The 19,927-nt window shown below is 38.9% G+C and overlaps 1 protein-coding gene across 2 annotated transcripts; it reads left to right on the plus strand.

Moving 5' to 3' along the window:
- Window positions 1-73: 73 nt before the first annotated feature.
- ehmt2 (euchromatic histone-lysine N-methyltransferase 2) lies at window positions 74-19,068 on the plus strand. Of its 2 annotated transcripts, none has more exons than XM_015009817.2 (28): window positions 74-152; window positions 1,508-1,577; window positions 1,708-1,827; window positions 2,864-3,102; window positions 3,179-3,239; window positions 3,788-3,861; window positions 3,953-4,075; window positions 4,155-4,205; window positions 4,557-4,644; window positions 5,563-5,649; window positions 6,066-6,202; window positions 7,097-7,240; window positions 7,357-7,673; window positions 9,096-9,326; window positions 10,078-10,160; window positions 11,664-11,770; window positions 11,855-11,977; window positions 12,068-12,169; window positions 12,866-12,970; window positions 13,676-13,830; window positions 14,988-15,155; window positions 15,228-15,372; window positions 15,475-15,552; window positions 15,784-15,899; window positions 16,893-16,979; window positions 17,057-17,135; window positions 17,378-17,553; window positions 18,360-19,068. In XM_015009817.2, exons 1-28 carry the CDS (start codon window positions 126-128, stop codon window positions 18,538-18,540), a joined length of 3,474 nt encoding a protein of 1,157 aa, XP_014865303.2. In that variant the 5' UTR covers window positions 74-125; the 3' UTR covers window positions 18,541-19,068. The 2 variants fall into 2 exon arrangements, with proteins under 2 accessions (XP_014865303.2, XP_087866520.1); XM_088010394.1 differs by having other exon boundaries at window positions 5,566-5,649.
- Window positions 19,069-19,927: the final 859 nt, after the last annotated feature.

Here is a 19,927-nt window from a genome sequence, read left to right on the forward strand (position 1 = left end):
GCCGCTAGCAATATGGCGGACGTGGTGACGTACCGTTTCTGCGGTGGAACGAAGCGCGTGCGGCGTCTGTTCTGCTGAGTCTATGGACGTAGCACGTTCATAACCGTTTACGTTCACTGGGAAACATGTCGGCTCCTCAGACAACGACAAAGGTAGAAAAGCTGCATGAACTTTAAAGGCTTGTTAACGATAATAACATTTATTTATCATGTTATACACGAACCAGCGTGCAAAGCAAATAAGTGCTAACGACGTTTCTTTCTTCACTAAGCATATTTCTGATTTAGTCTCTAATAATGTCCATTTTTTACAAGCAAAGAGTGCTAGCAGTGTTAGCCTCTCTTGTGATGTTTTACCTTTTTGATAGTTGTATTATTGATTATATTTATCCTTTTTTATATTTTGTTTGAAGTTTTAAATCTCCTGTAAGCTGCTTTCTTACGGTGTGAAATCGCTTTTCAATTCGTTTGTTTTCATTTTGAAGTCAGCTTGTTGTTTTTGAGCAGACAGTGGTGCAAAAAAGTAGGGGTTTTTTTTTTTCATTTAAGTGATTCAAATCTGTATAGCGATTTGCTTATTCCGGCTATTTTCAGCGGAAGTTATTATATCTTAAATTTTTCATTTAGCCCCAAAATCATTTTAATTATTGGTATGCAGTAGTTTGTAAGTAGCTTAGGAACAAGCTAGATAACTACATTATATTTATGCTTTGCAGACAAATTTAATTAAACTTTGGTAATAAAATGTTCGAATAAATTACTAAATCTTTAAAAAGTTAATTTATTCCAGTAACTCGATTCACGTTTTCAACCCTTTATTTCCATTAATTATGAGTATTTGATGCATACAGTTAATGAAAACTTGACATTTAAGATTACAATATTATTTCAGATTAGTTTACAGGAATGATCAAATAAATAATAAATAAAACATACAAAACCAGCTGGATAATATAAAGTTTTGAGCTTTAATAGCTTGCGGCAGAATGTTGTGCAGCAGCAGTCTAGTTGCAGTACACACTTCATTGACCTCAGCTCCCCTCACTGTCCTCTGCAGGGCTCTCTCATCTGCATATTTCCACAGTGTGATGCTTTCTGGAGAAAAGGACTGGCATCAGTAGAGAGACAGTTTAAGATTAAGCATTTGACAAGCTGTAGGGATCATGGAGAGGTTTACAAATCTAAGAACATTGTGCTATTTTTGGCAGCATCATGCTGTGGTTGAAACTGTCTGATTAGCTCTCAACGGCCCCAACCTTTACCACTTTTTACCACAAAGTCATGACTGCTTTAAAGGAAAGGTCTATACCAAAAACAAACCAATTTAAAATAAACTGTAATGGTCAGATATTAAGCCAGAAGCTTATGGATCTGTTTATTATTTATCAATTTTTCAGGAAATGACACATTAGAGTAAATAGCTTCATTACCGCTTCTAAATAATGTAATAAACTAATAATGTAAACTTTAATGTTCTTTTAATTTGTCATCTTCTTGTTCCCTGCCAGGAGGCCCCAGACCGAGACGACCCAGAAACACCAACAGAGTCTGTAGCCGCTCCCAGTGACGTTAAAGAAGGTAAGTTAACTCCTGGACATTAAAAACATCTTTAATCTTTTTTTTAAATTCATTTTTTAATAAAAATGAACTGAAAAGTTTTGAATGTTACCAGATGTCGCAGCCCTCACCATGTCTGCTTCCATGTTAGAACCCAAAGTGCTTTCACCGCTGACATCTAGGAAGCTGGAAGAGGGCCTTTCTGACGCTGCTGATGATGGAGAGACGTGGTCGCCTCCTCCTTCGCCGCCGCTGAGCAAACCTGCTGCAGGTGAAGCTTGCAGATAATCACACCATCCCTATGCGACTTAACATGAGAAAGTCAACCAAGGGTTTATGGAGCAAGGCTATTTTTAATCTCATAAAGAAAACTGGCAACTTGAGTATGACTAAGCTGCTGTATCTCTGAAGAGTGAAACAGTGGTGGAAAGAGAAACAGTTTCCACGTAATGTTTGAAGAATTTCTTTTGTTTTTATTGTTGCATTTTCCACTGACCAAGTGGCAAAACAGTATTAAAAGGAGACCTATTTTGAAATATTCACATTTTACATGTTTTTGTTCTTCCATTTGGGTCTCAAATGTTTCTAGAAACAACCCACGCACTAAAAAAACCCAAAAACATCCAGACATTTTTTAGCAATAAGTTAATATGTTGTCAAGAAAATTAGCTGTTTCAAAAAAGCCTTCAGATGGGTAAGTCACATTCCACGGGCTCTCCACTGTTACCTAGCAACCCTAGTCAAGCCCAACCCGTTACCTAGCAACCCCAGTGGAGCTCCAGCATGATTGGTCAGCTGGTTTTACCTCTGTATGCGCTGTACAATGGCTGCTGGAAAAAACAAATGTTTTGTTGTTGACTTACTATTTAGAAACTACTTGCTGCATTCTCGTTGGTTGTGCAGGAGGCACTAGTTCTGCTTTTCAAATAAGCGCAGTTGTATAATTGTGCATTTGTTGGCAGTCATTTTCACAGGAGATTGTAAACATTGGATCGGGGGGGCATTGCCAGCTGCTAATTATTTGGATTTAAAACAGCTCAAAGTAAGCATAACTGAGCAGACTAACATCTTAGTATCTAATAATTATTTTGTGCAAAAAAATGTAATGAACATGTTTTGTATAGACCATAAACCTATCCTATCCTTCAAGGAAGCATAATAGATCACCTTTAATATGAGAAAACGATTCAGTGAATCAAATCTGTGTAGATTCTTTTATTGTTTACAAGTTCTTAGGTTCCTTTTTCTTTGTTTTTAACTCTCATGACTTCTACAGATTTTGTTTTAATGTATTTATTTTTTAATAGGTCATGCTGCAAAGTCCATTTCCTCGATGTCTCCCTCTGCCTACATGTCGTCCCCGCTGTCTCCTGGCCGAGCCAAGATGAGCGTCTCTGGGCCGTCCACCAGTAAGGCCAACCTCCCTCCAGCTCCTTCCGCCTCCTCTTCCCCGTCTCCCTCTGCTCCCTCCACTCCCTCCGCCTCTCCAGGCCCACACAAGATCCACCGGGCCCGGAAGACCATGAACCGGCCCCCGCTGGGCCAGGTGAGAACGAGTTGGATCACATGGAAGTGAATGAATATTTTCAGGGTTTCTGTGTGATTTTAATGTTTCTCAACAGGTGAGCCACGTTGATGCTCTGGCTGCGACCGTGACGCCGTCAGGATCCGACTCCGAAACCGGTTAGTGGCTTTAAAGCCCTCAGAGGCTGAAAAGAGGAGATTTACACACGTTTCTGCACTAATCTGGTTTCACTAATCTGGTTTCACTCAACTTTCATATTTTAATAATTCTAGTTTATTAAACAGATTTGGACTGATGCATTTTTATGGTTAAAATCAAAGTTTACAGTCCGTCCATCCATCCATCCATCCATCCATCCATCCATCCATCCATCCATCCATCCATCCATCCATCCATCCATCCATCCATCCATCCATCCATCCATCCATCCATCCATTTCTCCATCCATCCATCCGTCCGTCCGTCCATCCATCCAACCAACCATCCATCCATACATCCATCCATTTCTCCATCCATCCATCCATCCATCCATCCATCCATCCATCCATACATCCAAACTTTAAATCCTCTGTAAATTCTCAGATGACTAAAAGCTTTTTTTTAATTAAAACCCAATTTGTTACATTGACCTTTGACCCTGAAGCCATTTTTTTTCTGTGAAACTAAAGCTACTGCTGCTTGTGTTGTTTTGTTTTGTTTCTAAAAGCTGCAAAAAAGAGGAAGCTATCTGAGAGCGCACCGGGGAAATGTGAAAAACTCTCAAGCAAGACTCAAGCTGAGGTGAGTCGATCATTTCTGTTTTTCTGGCTTTTAAACTTTTGGCTCGATTTCTCCTGTGCCGTTCATTTAACCTCCTTTGTGTTTCTGTTAGGGCGAGCAGCTGTTTCATAAAAAGGCGGAGTCTGTTACAGATCAAGCTTTAGCGAAGAGCAAAAACTCTTTGGGGAAGTCTGTTGACGATGGGGACCATTTATCTGCTCTAGATTCAGAAAAGGTGCCAGGCTTAATGACATTAATGGTGATTTTATTTATTTATGTGTGGAAACCATAATTTGGTTGTTTGTGGTTTTCAGTTGGAAAATGGAGGTGAAGAGAAGCAGCCAATTACCAATACAGAAGATCAGGTGATTATTTCAGATCCGTAAATACAGCTCTGGAAAAAATTAACAGGCCACTTAACATGATCAGTTTCTCTGATTTTACTGTTTATAGGTATGTGTTTCAGTAAAATGAACATTATTCTTTATTCTATGAGCATTTTAAAAAAAGTAAAATAAATAAGCAATGTTCAGCCTGGTGGGGACACAAGTAAAGCCTGGTGGCCCGCCAGGCTTATAATACTGAGAGAATCCCTGACACCAACGCAGCTTTGGGTTGATTTGATGCTTTCTTTTCTCATATCTACAAATTTAAAAGCAGCTTGAACATCCCATCCAAACATGTCAAATATTTTATTTTCCTTCTCTAATCTGCAGAGTTTGGAGTCAGAGAGAAAGTCTTCACGGCCGCAGTCGGATCAGGACAAAGACACTATCACCATTGATTTGGGGGAAACAGAAGAGGGTGAGCTTAAAGAGCTCAGTTTTCCAAAAATCTGTGAACAATTATTCACCGTCTTACAGATTTTATTTGTTTTTGACTTTTTACAGTATTGTTTCTAGAATAGCGTTGCTCCTGGTGGCAGCATGTTGGTACTGATTCTGCTCTTTTTCTACACTTTTCATTACTTTTTGTTTCATGTTTGGAAAATTATTTCCTCTGGTTTTGGCTTCTGTGCAACCAGAAGGATTTTTGTTTTTCTTGTGGTGCGTTCAAACCAAATGTGTTTCGTGCATCTGGTTTACATTCAAAGTCAACGTGGAGACACGCTGAGGCCCCATTGCGGCGCGTTTGGAGCGTCGGACGCGCCTCCACATTGACTTTGAACGTAAACCAGACGCGCGAACCACGTTTGGTGTGAACGTACTGTTAAGTTTCACTTTTGGACAGTTGTTATGACGCGTAACCGTGGCAACAAGGTGTCGTTTTCACAACCGGGAGCAGCCAATTACCATCTCAAAAGCTAAAATAATACCTGGACTATACTCTAGTTTTCTAACCAGAGATTTAAAGAGGCGAGGCAAAAGCAAATGAGGTTGATTAGCAGTCCTTGTCAACAGCTGATGATGTCATCCAGGTTAGCGTGTCATGAGATTGTCACGTAGCAACAGCCTTCAGTCAGAGACTTTTTCAGATGTGCTGTGAGACTGACTGCTACTGGAGATCCAAAGAATTACCAGCCACTTCAACTCTTTGAAGAAACTTGAATGATATGAGTTACCACAGCTTTTAATTTGTATTTTTGTTTTGAATTATATTTCTTTAAACTCATAGTGCAGCCTTTCCCCTTAATAAATGATAGTTATAAATCATATTTCTTATCTCCTCTCCATCCATTCTGTAAAGCACAGATGATTTTCGTATCTATATTTTGTTTTTCAGCAGAAAGGCCTGCAGAATACACAGAGGTTCCTTTGGGTGATTTGGACATCGCTGCTGCTGACAGTCTGACTCTTTCCCCTCCTGCTGGTCGGTTATTAAATGTTACTGTCTCTTTAAATTGTGGACCACATAAAAGGCTCTTATGCAAACAGTCAAATTAGCTGGAAAAACATTTCCTTATCTGATCAGCTGATAGATTCATTCAAATATGCTCGTCTTCAGTCAGTGTTTACAAAGAAAATAACAGATGGGATCCACTTTTAGACTTTTAGATGTGAAATTATTCAGTCTGTCTGGTACAGATTAGTAAAAATGTTACTTAATCTTCACAATCAGATCAGCATCCTTTAATTTTTCTGTTCAAATATTTGGTAAAAAGTTATTAATTGTACAAAATAAATACAAAATCACTAGATTAAATGTTTTTTCTGGCTATAAATAGTGTAGAATATATTTCTAGTCTTTATTTTTTGTTTGCGGTTAAATGTGAAATGTCTCTGCAGATGGAAGCGAAGCAGGCGACATGGAGCGGCTGGAGGAGCTTCCTCTGTGCAGCTGCAGGATGGAGGCTCCTCGAGTCGACAGCACCAGCCAGCGGGCCAGCAGACAGTGCATGGCAACAGAAAGCCTCAACGGAGAGGTTCGTCCAGCTGATACCTGACAGGAACATGCATCCTCATCCAGTTTATTATTTACTCTAGTAGCGCTTTGAGAAACGGACTAGACGGAAAAGAGGCAAACTAGGAGCCATTGTCCAAAGATATACCAATAAGGGACCAAATAAAGGCAAATGATCAGAAGGAACTGAAGCATTAGATGCAAATGTGAAGAAATTCAGCAGCCCAAAAAAGGAAGGACAACCAAGAATTTTCTGTTTTTTAGAAAAAGTGGGAAAAAATCTGTTTTTGTATTTCCTTTTGAGTTTCTACTTCTTCTAATTTGCAACACGTTTATGTTTTCTGGTGTCTATAAAACAAAAATGTTGCGTCATAATCGGCGCCGTTTCGTAGCAACCCCAGCGAAACCCAGCCTGTCACCTAGCAACCCTAGCTGACCTCCAGCACATTTGATCAGCTGGTTTTACTGCTGTACAATGGCTGCTGGAAAAGACAAGTGTTTTGTTGCTGGCTTACCATCCAGAATCCACTTGCTGTAGTCCTGTTGGTTGTACAGGACGCTCTACTAATGCTTTTCAAAGATATATGGTTGCATAACTGTGCGTCTTTTTGCCGCCACTTTCATGTGTGAGTGTAAACATTGATTTGAGAGGCGTGGCCAGCAGCAGCTAATTTGGACTTAAAGTGATGAGCAGATTAAAATCTCATTATCTAAGAATGATTGTATGTAAAAATGTAATGAACATGTCTTGTATCGCTCATAGATCTAACTTGTTCAAGGAAGCAAAATATTTCATCCTTAATAATAATACATTTGAAATGTTTAGTTCAGCCACTTTGTAAAAGTAGTTCAGGTGGTTAAATATAATCAAAAGTCTTAAATTCAGTCTGCCGGCTCCTCTGTCGCTGGGTTTCAGCTCCAGGCTTGCACCAACTGGACCATGAAAGCGGAGACGATGCGGCCGTCCAGCCGGATTCCCCTTATGGTTCTGTGTGACATCCATCGCTCCCACATGGTGAAACACCACTGCTGTCCTGGCTGTGGGTACTTCTGCATAGCAGTAAGTGTGAACCTGTGGGTGGAGGGTAAAATTAGGATTCCTTCCTCCTCCTTGTTTCTTATCACATATTTCTGTGTTTCAATCTGATTTGTTTCAAATCTCCCCTCCTCTCTCAGGGCACTTTTCTGGAATGCTGCCCGGACCAGCGGATCGCTCATCGCTTCCACCGCGGCTGTGTGACCGTACTGAGCGGCGGCCGCAGCAAGGCCAACGGCGGCGGGATGCTTTTCTGTCCGCACTGTGGGGAAGACGCCTCAGAGGCCCAGGAGATCATCATCCCCTCCTCGGCATCAACCTCTGCAACCACGGTGGTCACCATGTCGGCCTCCTCCACAACCACGCCCTCCCTGCCCCCGTCAGCCCCGACGGCACCCTCTCTCACTGCCTCTACAGGAGGGATGAAGGACGGGAAGATGCCTGAAAGGCCTGTCAGGTACAATATTTTACTGAAATATTCTACAAATATGATTTTTAGCCATTTGTTAAAATTATAATTATGTTGTGATATAAGAAAGACAATCTGTGAAAGCCGGTTCACCACAAAATAGCCTGACACGAATGCTAAGGCTAGTTAGCACAGCCACAAATGACAATGCGTAAACAGTTTTTCTGTAACGGTAAGTTGTTTCTCCACCTTTATCCCATTGAGTAGCTTTTACACGAGTTCATTGGCAGCGCAAAGACCCGCCTCCTGGCTCTGATTGGTTGTTTTTGACTGGGAGCTGAACATTTCTTCAGACAGCAGTAGCAGCTCAGGGAGCTTGATTTTTTTCTTCACAGATTATCTGTCTCACATTGCACTGTCAGGACATAGTCATAGTTTTAACAAATATGTAAAAAAAATAAAAATAATACACACCGCAGCCTTAAAGGTGAAATCTAAAACTTTATCCAGGTTGTCTGTGCATCCTTAAAAAATCTTGGGAAATCCCGTCAATTCTCTTAAATTTTGTCGTGGCGGGATTATTTAATCCGGCATAATTCTACCGTCATTTTTCGGGCAGATGTTTCAGTCATGCACAGACATCGTCATTATGTTCTGTGACTTGAGGCTACAGCTGGTTAGCTGCTAATGAACCCTCACTTTTTTTTGCATCTGTCGCACATTCAGTTTCACCACAAATCTGGAACCAACTTCCAGAAAACTGCAAAACAGCTGAAACACTGAGTGCCTTTACATCACGGCTGCTTTTGAGCCATTATGTTGACCAACATATTTGGTTTGTATTGATGATTTTAATTGGTGACTATTTTATGTTTTTATGGCGTTTTTTTGATTTAAGGCACTTTGAACTGCTTTGTTGTGGAAATATGCTGTACAAATAAACTTGATAGATTGATTGATCATTGGTAAGTGTAACTTTATCGCCACAGAAAACCAGCCAAACCTGATGGTAGGGAACCTAGTGCAGTCATCTGGCAACTTTCTGTGTTTTTGACTTAAAAAATGTTTAAAGTTGAGAGGAAATTTTAAAATATCACCAGGTAATTATATGCTATTGGAAGACATTATCAACAATACCTTAACACCAACTATGAAGTCTTAAAAACCCCTAAAATAAATAAAATAAGCAAAGCTAAGCCTGGTGGGGGTGCAAGTAAAGCCTGGTGCCCCGCCAGACTTATAATACACTGGGGTAAACCCTGCCCCAGTTGGTTGGACAACGCTGTGATGCTACTTGCTTTATGTGCGAGGAAGCTTAGCACTACCGTATAAAATATGAAATTTTCTTTTGTACATTTCTGTAGTGATACAGGTCTTAAATTTCCTACGCAATGGTCTTGAAAACGTCTTGAAAAGTCTTATATTTGAGTTGGTGAAAGCTGCAGATTCCCTGTTTTTGTGTCTTCTTAGCGCTCGAATGCGAAGCCACGGCCTGGCAGCTCCCACAGTGGAGCAGCAGCCTCCTCCGCCCGTCCCCTCAGCCACGACTCTGCCTGCTGTTCCTCCAGCGGAGGAGGGAGTGGACAGCGTGGGACCGTCTCTCTGCATGCCCAATGGGAAGTCAGTCAGCCCCAGTGCACTACCACCTGGACCCAGCAGGGCGGCGCTGCAGAAAGCAATTCTCACACAGGAAACAGAAAGGTTAGACTGCATGGATTTAGATTTTAGTACAACGGAGTATTAGGGCCACACTAAAACAATGAAATTAATGATATATTTATATGTAAATATTATTCTGAGAATTAAGTCATAAAATTATTAGAATACAATAATAGAAAATAATTAAATAGAATAAACTTTATTGATTATATTTTATAATTACATCATTCTAATAATTTTATGACTTTATTCTCATAATAATAATTAAATATTATATATATACATATATGCTCTACCTATGTCATATTTACATTATATTATATATGTATATTACATATTTATATATGTAATATGTGAATAATATATATGTAAATATTATAATATGTACATATATAGTATAATATATTAATATATAACTTTTTTACCTTTATACACATTGTCTCATTGAGATTATAAATCTTATTTACAAGACAGAAAAGTTTAACATTTATTCTCATAATTTAATTGTTTGGTATTTTATTATTTATTAGTATGCACCTAATGTTCTGTACTTTTAGAAGCATATTGAGAGTTAATTTTTGGAGTGTCAATGTGAAATTGTGCAGAATTAAAATATTTTTGCTAAAATCTGTTTAATTGGGGGAAAGTTGTTTTTTGCTCACATAATAATAATTTCACATAAACATATGTTGCAGTAGAGGCATGTAAACGTTGTTGTCCAGAAAAAGTAAAAAAAAAAAAGAAAACACATTTTCTTTACTATTTCTGATCAAAGCTGCTCTTTCTGAACCAGGAGGAAGAAACTGAGGTTCCACCCGCGGCAGCTGTATCCTGCTGCAAAGCAAGGAGAGGTCCAGCGAGTGCTGCTGATGCTGAGTGAGTGGCATACCATAATAAGCACTGTAAAAGAAAAATCAACGTATGTCACATATATCCGAAAGGGTCATCTGTTTTCAGCCGTTGAAACGGTTTGAACCGTTGTTAAACATGTCATAGCATGTTTTTCCGAGCCGTCTTTAAACGCACCATGAGCGTAGAGACGCCAACTCCTTCTTACACCAAGTGGAGACATTTTACTGAGTATTTCTGCATGGTGTGTGTCAGAAACATTACACAGTTTTTTCCAAATGCTGTAAGTTAAGTAATGATGCTAAATAATGCGAGTATGTCATGCTAATCTAGTTAGCAATAATGTTAGCAATAATGCTCATGTTGTTACATCCCTTGTTAGCTAGTTAATGCCAGGAATAAACCAAATCTTTCATTACATTCTTTAATTTCTGTACAGAAGTTGTGCTCACTGTTGCTTTCTACATATTTAAAATCTTTATTGCCACAATAGAAAGAGCAAAAGGTCAGGGAGGAGACATTAGCCCAGAGACCAGCAGCAGAGACGATGGTGCAGGTCAGGAGAGGTAATTACATCTGCTGCAGGGAGAAGCCAGGCAGGCATCAGGAGAAGTTTATTTATTTGGTCTGCTGACCTTTAACCCACCAGAGAGGCTCTTTACAGCTGCAGTTTGTAACTTTATACAAATATTTGTTTTTAGAGATTTGTCACCAAGTTGTGGCAGATAATCTGTGAAACGATCGATCGCCTCCACCTCCTCCCTGAGCTGCTATTGCTGTCTGAAGAAATGCACAGCTCCTGACCAAAAACAACCAATCAGGGACAGGAGGAGGGTCTTAGTGCTGTCAGTCATCCTCATGTACTCGCTGCTAAATGTAAATAAAACAACTCACCGTGACTGGAAAACCTAGCTTTAGTATTCATGACATGCTCTGCTGTTTATGGGCTTTATGGGTGGAGGGGTTGAGCAACACCAACATGGGCATGATTGACAGCACTAAGACCCTCCTCCTGGCTCTGATTGGTTGTTTCTAGTTAGCATTGGGAGCTGACACATATAATCGTTGAAAAAATTGACATCTTCTGCCTTCTCGCAAACTATAAACAACCCATCAGAGTCAGAAGGAGAATCTTAGAGCTGTCAATCACAATCTCATGTAGCGCTGCTCATCCCTTCTCCTCCCTCCCCCTTGCTCTCTGTTAGGATGCAGCTAGCAAATCCTGTCATGAATGGTAATGCTAGTTAGCATAGCCACTGATGACAGCAGAGAAATGGTTTTCTGTAACAGTAAGTAGTTTCTTTTAGCAGCGAGTACATGAGGTTGATTGACAGCGCTAAGACCCGCCTCCTGTCTCTGATTGGTTGTTTCTGGTGTATTTCTTCAGAAGGCAATAGAAGCTAAAGGAGGAAGTTGACGAGATTGATTTCGTAAAAGATTATTATTTCAACAAATATGCAGAAAATCTATAATTTATAAAATTTACGGCAAAAAGAGCATGAAGTTAATTTGTGTTTCTCTGTCTTCCAGTGGAGGGAATCGATCCAACGTACCAGCCTGAGTCCCAGAACCGACGTTCAGCTCTCCACGCTGCAGCCCAGAGAGGCCTGCTGGAGGTCTGCTACATGCTGATACAGGTGCGTAAACGCGGCAGCCTGCTGGTCATCCACAGGTTTTAGCACCCAGCTAACTAACCTCCTGCTGTGGTTTAATGGCGCCAGGCTGGAGCTCAGGTTGATGCCAAAGACAAAGACCTGAGGACTCCTCTGCTGGAAGCCGTGATCAATAATCACGTTGATGTGGCTCGTTACCTGATCCAGAACGGCGCCTGCGTTTATCACGTTGTGAGTGTCTGTGCTCACATTTCGCATTTACACTGGATTTTTGCTGTTGTTGTTGTGGTTTCAGCCACTTTGTTTGTGTTTCTTTACCAGGAGGAGGATGGATACACTGGCCTCCACCACGCAGCCAAGCTGGGGAACCTGGAAATCGTTAATATGCTTCTGGAGACCGGCCAGGTGGACGTAAACGCTCAGGTGGGAGCAGAACTACAATCATTAACCTCAGTCACAAAATATTTTTATTTATAGTGGATATTTTAAAAAATATAAGATTATTAAAGCACCTTCCACACTCATTTGCAATTATTATTCACATTAATGCATGAAAGTCCAACTTTTAAAGGAGCAGTGCTTTGAAAATCGACTTTTTAAGCTTTATGTCACGTAATGTGTTGCTCTGATTCTTTCATGCATGTTTGAGAAATCCTTTAATCTCCATGGCAACCACTCAGCAAACACCTGGGTGGACGTAGCCCCGCCTTCGAGGCGCTGCTCCTCCTTCACTCAGCTCCTTCAGACTAGCCAGTATCAACTAGCAAACACTTGGTGGAACTGCGCTGAGCTCGTTATCTGAGCTACTTCTTAGAGAGACGCTGGTAAAAACTTTATAAAAGGGTTAATAGAGGAGTCATGTTGTGATGAAGGCAGAGTTTTTAAAGAGGCAATGACCCAATTTCAAGGCCTTAAATAACAAAGTCAGATTTCTTTAAGTCATATTTGTTAAATGTAGCATTTTTATAACAACTGAAGTGCCTAGAAAATACATAATACTGCCCTTTAACGTTTATTTTTTCATTAATAAACGTTAAAGTACCATTAATCCAACAGATTAATATCTAATATTTCAGAAATTTGATATAAACACAAACAGGTTTGGTTCTCCAATTTCAGGACAACGGTGGTTGGACACCGATCATCTGGGCTGCAGAGCACAAACACGTACAAGTGATCAAATCGTTGCTGAACAGAGGAGCCGACGTCTCCATTAAAGACAAGGTGAGTGTTTAAAAAATAAGGTATGTTTTTAAATGAGAAACTGAATATGTGAGAGCCTCAGCTGGTGTTTAAAGGCAACATAAGATGGATTTTCTGCTTGAGTCTTCATGATTTCTTTGGCACTTTAGTATAAAACAGAATTACTTGCTTCCCAAAAAATATATAATTTCCATTTAACCCTTTCATGCATAGCGGTCACTACAGTAAAAGCCATTTTCTTGTGGATTTTTATGGTATAAATTCACACACACCACTGAAGTGGACACTAGTGCATCATACAGTACACTGCCAACTACTGGCCATCAGCTGCAACTGCAAGAAGATTTTGTTAAATCCAATATGGCTGACAGACAAAAAAGCCTGTCGACCAACTCAGGAAAACCCCGTCCCTCCTTCTACAGTAGACGACTGTAGCAGGCAGAAGAAATATTGTGACATCAAGTAACCCCTAAAGACTAAATACTACTGATATTTTCTCCAAATAACATCTTTTTATTTGGAGAAAATTACAACAGAAAAAAATCCTACAATTTTCTTTCTTTTTTTTTACAAAAAACTTTTTCCACCTTTTTTATGCCCTAAAAAAATCACCAACACTTTAGAAAAAAATCCAGTCGTAAATGTTGATAGTTCATGGTTAAAGTTCCTAACATTGGGAGGTTTGGCTCCTGGATATCGGTGGATAAGTTCTTTGCTGTGCTGCAGGAGCTGAACGTGTGTCTCCACTGGGCGGCGTACGCCGGGAACATCGACATCGCAGAGCTGGTGCTGAACTCCGGCTGCTCCCTCTCCTCGGTCAACGTGCACGGAGACACGCCGCTGCACATCGCCGCCAGAGAGGGATATCTGGAGTGTGTGACGTGAGTTCACATAATGCAACCAGCGATTATTCTCACCATTAACTGGCACATTCTGCAGACTTTTCATTTAATTACTGAAGATAATTTCATACGAGATTAGAAATACGTTATTTTTTTGTTGTTTAGAAATTAAATTCCCTTTTTTAAATAAGAAAATAAACATTTTATTGCTTAAATGTAACACCATAGCTTCCTTTAGTGATCATTTGCTGGAAGGGATACATCTGCAGCTAAAAATAACTTTCTGTTTGACTTATCGTCGTCACATCGTAGTGATAATCTGTTGACTATTTTTTGGATTAACAGATTAATATCCAGGTATAAAAAAGTGTGAAATAGGAGATGTGTTATGTTTTTACAGAATTTGAACCAAGTGAAGCTAAAACGATTCCACTTGGTTTTGGGTTTTTTTCATCATAGATGTAAAGGTTTAAATATGTTTTTATAATTTTGGCTGTGATTGTGTTGTTCCTTCAGCCAAGTAACTTTTTTTAGGTCTATTTACTCTAGTTTAGGATTATTAGATTACTAAATTAGTTTGACGGTTATTTCAATAGTTGATTAATCACGATTAATCATTTCAGCCCTACTAATTGGTATGTTAATCGGTTTTGATAAAGGGACATGCCCCATATCTCCTTTTGCATCTTATTTCAATAATCGATTAATCACAAATCGAGATCTAATGTTTCTCCAACTATCAGGGTAAATAAAAAAATAAACAGTCTGTCAGTTTATTAATGTAAAAACATAAATGTCGGCTGAAATGTTATTTCTAATTTTATTTTACAATTCTGAAAGCTAAGAGTTTTTTAAATCTTAAATGTATATGTATACATTTTACAGCTTTGACTTAATTACTGCTCTGATTGTGTTGTTCTTTCAGCAACACAATCTCTCTTTAGTCCAGTTAACGATTAATCGATTACTAAATTAGTTTGCCAATTATTTCAATAATCGATTAATCACGAATGTTACTCCAACTACCTGGGTAAATATTGACTCCAAAAGAAACAATCTGTGGGATTATTAGATGTGAAAACGATAAACAATTAATCAATTTCTAAATTAGTTGTGGATTACTTCAATAATCGATTAATCACGATTAATCAATTGAGCCTCACACTTTAAACTTGAGCTTTTCTTGCTTTCTGCAGGTTGTTTTTGTCGAGAGGTGCGGACATCGACATCATGAACAGGGAGGGCGACACGCCGCTCAGCCTCGCCCGGCCCGACACGCCCGTCTGGGTTTCGCTACAGATCAACAGGAAGCTGCGCAGAGGAATCGCCAACCGGCTGATCCGGACAGAGCGAATCATCTGCAGGTTTGTTTCCTCCCAGCTTCACAGAGTTTTCTGCTCTTCGCTCGTTGAAGGACAATTTGTTGTCGGTCGCAGTGACGTGGCGCAGGGCTACGAAAACATACCGATCCCCTGCGTGAACGCCGTGGACGACGAAGGATGTCCGTCGGATTATAAATACGTTTCTGAAAACTGTGAGACGTCAGCAATGAACATAGATCGAAACATCACACACTTACAGGTGACTTCATTTTATTTTACATTCATGTTGTATAAAAACTTTCATGTTTTTTGGTTTGGCTGTAATAAACACAAAGTTTCCTTCTACTTTTGGTGTTTGTAGCATTGTAGCTGCACTGACGACTGCTCTTCCAGTAACTGTCTCTGCGGGCAGCTGAGCATCCGCTGCTGGTATGACAAGGTAAACACCTGCTGCAGCATCTCAGGAGTTATCCTTTATTGCTTAAACTCACATTTTATAAAACTAAACAGTAAAACTTTGCTGCTGTTTGGACTGTTTCAAGCTAGTTTTGGTATCTTCTCTCATCTTACTTTCTGTTTTTAATGCAGTACTAAAAGTTTTACGTCAGATTAAATGTGAAACTTTATCTGATTGAATTATTTTATGTTTTTTTCTCATTTCTGTCTGCAGGATCAACGGCTGCTTCAGGAATTCAACAAAATCGAACCTCCTCTCATCTTCGAATGCAACATGGCGTGTTCGTGTTATCGGACGTGCAAGAACAGAGTCGTCCAAGCGGGAATAAAGTAACTACCACAGATTACAGATTATTAATCTGCAGGGTTTCTGTCAAACAGATCGTACAAGCAGCAGGATGGTGACTGTTTTCAGTAGTTTAAGGAAAACCAGAAAACATTTGAAGTATTTTACACATCTGGATAAGTTTGGAAAACTGAAAACTCAGATTCAGGTTCATTCATGTCCAATTAAGTAGGAAATGTTCAGTTTTTCTTTTCTCTTATCTTTTCTTCCTTCTTTCTTTGATTCTTTTTCCTTTTCTTTCTTTGTTTTACACTTCCATTCTTACATTATCTCTTTTTATATTTTTCTTTCTTTGATTTTCTTTATTTGTTTCTTTTTTCTTAGAATCTCATTTTTTCTTTTTGTCTGTTTTGCTCTTTATTTGCTTCTTTGTTTCTTTGCTTATTTCTTTTGCTTCATTTTTCAGTTTGTTTTCTTTCTTCTTTGCTTTTTTCTGTTCTCTTATTTATTGTTCTTCTTTCCATATCCCTCTTTCTGTCTTTCCTTGCTTGTTTCTTTATCTGATTCTTTATTTTGTTCTTTCATTATTAGTTTTTCTTTCTTTGTTTTTCTCTTTCTTTGCTTCTTTTTTGCTTCATTTTTCTGATTCTTTGTTTTTGAGCTTTTTTATTTTTTTACTTCTTTCTTTTTCTTTTTTCGACTGACTTTTTTCATTGATTGATTTATCCGTCCATCCGTAACTCCATCCGTCTGTCCTTCAATCTTTAACTGTCCATCCATCCATCCATCCATCCATCCATCCATCCATCCATCCATCCATCCATCCATCCATCCATCCATCCATCCATCCATCCATCCATCCATCCATCCATCCATCCATCCATCCATCCATCGCTTCATGTTTTGTTTTCACAGATTTTTTTAAACTCTTTACAGACAAACATTAACATCTAAATCAGAAAAGAAATTTAGACTTGGAAAACGTTCAGGAGGAGACAGACAACCTCTCTGCTGACCTCTGACCTTTTGCCTCTCAGAGTCCGCCTGCAGCTGTACAGGACGGAGAAGATGGGCTGGGGAGTCCGAGCGATGCAGGACATTCCTCAGGGCAGCTTTATCTGCGAGTACGAGAAGCGTTCACTACTCGTCTGCCTTCCTGCTCTGCAGAACGTAACGAAACGTTTTTCCTCTTCAAACTCAGATATGTGGGAGAGCTGATCTCTGACGCCGAGGCTGATGTTCGAGAAGACGACTCCTACTTGTTTGACCTCGACAACAAGGTAAACCAGACGGAGAAAAATATTTTTTTATGAAAATAAAACAAGCCTGACCCTTATATTTTGTTGTAGAGTTGACCTGAATAAATAGAAACAAATGGAAACTCAAGAAGTGCATTCATAAAAAAAAAAATCAAAAAATTTCATCTTTAAAAAAACAAAAATTCAATTAATTGATGAAATCAAGTTCTATAATCTCAAGAGATTTGCTTTTGCAATCCCAATTTCTGTTTTTTCCTCTGAAGGACGGGGAGGTTTACTGCATAGACGCACGTTACTACGGCAACATCAGCCGCTTCATCAACCACCTGTGTGACCCAAACCTCATCCCGGTGCGCGTGTTCATGTTGCATCAGGACCTGCGCTTCCCTCGCATCGCCTTCTTCAGCTCCAGAGACATCCTGAGTGGACAGGAACTGGGGTGAGACGACGATTTACAGCCTTTTCACGTCCCTGACGAATATTCTCAGAAATATTCTTAAAAAATGAAAATTTCTGAAATTGAAAAATAGAAAAATTGCCAGAAAAAAAACATGGAAATTTTATGAGTTTCAAAGGAAATGTCCATGTTTTTTCTCGAAATCTTTTGAGATGTAGCTCAAAATTTGAGTCTTTTCTAGCAAATTTTACACTTATAAGATGTTTCAGGACAAAACATGAAAATTTCTGAGATTACCATCAATTTTATTTTTCTGGCTAATTTTCAACTTTTCAAACTTACAAATTTCCATGTTTTTCCTAGAATATTTCTAATCACAAAATTTCAGGTTTATTTAGCAAATTTTTGACTTTTCAAACTCAATAATTTCCATGTTTTTCCTCAAACATTTCTGATTAATCTAAAAATATTCTTTTTTTATTTTATCATTTCCAATTTTGAAACTCAGAAATGTACAAGTTTTTTCTAGAAAATTTTAGAAATTAATCTCAAAATTTCTGTTTTTCTAACAACTTTTAAATGTTTCAAACTCTTTTTTTCAGGGGGGTTTTCTCAAATTTTTCCGAGATTAATCTAAAAATCTGAGTTTTTTTCTAGCAAATTTTTGACTCTTCAAACTCAGAAATTTTCACGTTTTTCTCCTGAAAATGTCTCAGATTAATCTCAAACTTTCCTTTTCTATTCCTTTTGTTTCTTGTTTTTTGGTAGGAATGTAATCCTGTTTTATATATATATATCCCTACGATGTCCATAACACGCCATCGTAAATAAGTGACGTTTGTCTTCAGGTTTGACTACGGCGACCGCTTCTGGGACATTAAGAGCAAGTACTTCACGTGTCAGTGTGGGTCGGAGAAGTGTAAGCACTCTGCAGAGGCCATCGCTCTGGAGCAGAGCAGGCTGGCCCGGATGGACGCCTGCTCGGAATCGGGAGCCGACTGCGGGATGACCTTCATGGGAAACTCTTAAAACACTTAAGCCACCGGGCCTTCGGATCAAACCCTGCTACGTTTACACGTGCACACAGTCGACTGTAGAAGTGGGGCTTTGCCGGTTTTGTGGTGCTGTCATGTTTTACATTTTCCTAAAGCTGTCACTTTATTACGTTCACTATTGCAGAAATCATAACCTTTACATTTTAAAGGACCAGACTTTAAACGGTTTTACAAAATCTACAGATCTCATGATAGTTGTGTGTGTAGTCATGTTGGTGTTGCAGAAAATATACCAGAAACAAACGTTTGTGCTGGAGGCCTTCATTACCCGCTCATTTATATGTGAAAGTCTTTTATATCCACACTCTTCCTGTTGTGCCAACCAACTCAAGGCTTTGTGGCAAAAACATGAACATCAACTGAAGGCCTTTCGGGACTCATAAAGGAACTTATTGTGTCCGTTTGTGGATGGATGCTTGTGGTAGTTTAATTGTCTGTATTATTTTTTATACATGTTGTTTCTTCTGTCACTTGTAGTGAAATAAAATGGCAAAAGAGTTTATTTTTGGCATTTTGTTATTGTATATATTTATACTGTCAGCAGGGGGCGTTAGAATTATCTTTTGACAGGCTGGATAAGGTTAGAGATGTGTTAATTGGAAAGATCTCTCACTCTGAGTCATTATCATTATTGCGGTTTTTCAAACACTTTAAACAAAGTCTGATCAGATACATCAGGGATGTCCAAAGTGTGGCCCGGGGGCCAATTGTGACCCTAGAAATGACTTTGGTCGGACCCCCGATCACAAATCAAGAAGGGTAAATATTTGGCCATAAAATAGAAAACAAATGATGAGCCCAAGAATTTTGAAATTGTTTTTCTTTTAAAAAGGTAACAATTCAAACAGGTTTTTATGTTTATGGATTTAGATTTCATAAAAAAGTTTATTACTGTTGACACACTTCTATGGAATAAGATTAGTGCCAAAATTCTGACTTTAATTTGAGAATTTTTATCAGAATTCAAAAATTGTTCCTCAGAATTTTGATTTTAATCACAAAATTCAATTTATGTTTTTAGACTTATAAGATTAAAATCACAATTCTTTTTTCTAGGCCCCCCCTCCACCTCCAGTGTTCCTCTGTAAACAATTCAGATTAAGAAATTAGTTCATGATCAACAATATCTCTTCTGTGGCTTATGTTCAGTCTCCATGGTAACCAGAGTAACCATGGAGACTAAACTTGTTTTTTTCAGAATTCTAATATGAAAGTCGTAATTCTTATTTTATTGTTTTCTTGCCATAATCCTCCTCAGGACTCGATTAAGAAGTCCGCGAATGGTCAACAATGTTTTTTATTTGACCCATGTTCAGTTTCCATGGTAACCGTGTTTGGTCAGCCTCGAAATTGAGCAATCT

This window comes from Poecilia mexicana, unplaced genomic scaffold, assembly GCF_051168715.1.
Source record: "Poecilia mexicana isolate PSO_F unplaced genomic scaffold, ASM5116871v1 scaffold_11, whole genome shotgun sequence".
Taxonomy (NCBI): Eukaryota; Metazoa; Chordata; class Actinopteri; order Cyprinodontiformes; family Poeciliidae; genus Poecilia; species Poecilia mexicana.

Bases quoted from the DNA above. Each gene is read 5' to 3' on its own strand.
- ehmt2 (XM_015009817.2), top strand. From the start codon at position 126: ATGTCGGCTCCTCAGACAACGACAAAG. The intron at 4,076-4,154 runs GTGCCAGGCTTA...TGTGGTTTTCAG, and splicing joins CTGCTCTAGATTCAGAAAAG to TTGGAAAATGGAGGTGAAGA. The intron at 15,553-15,783 runs GTAAACACCTGC...TTCTGTCTGCAG, and splicing joins TCCGCTGCTGGTATGACAAG to GATCAACGGCTGCTTCAGGA.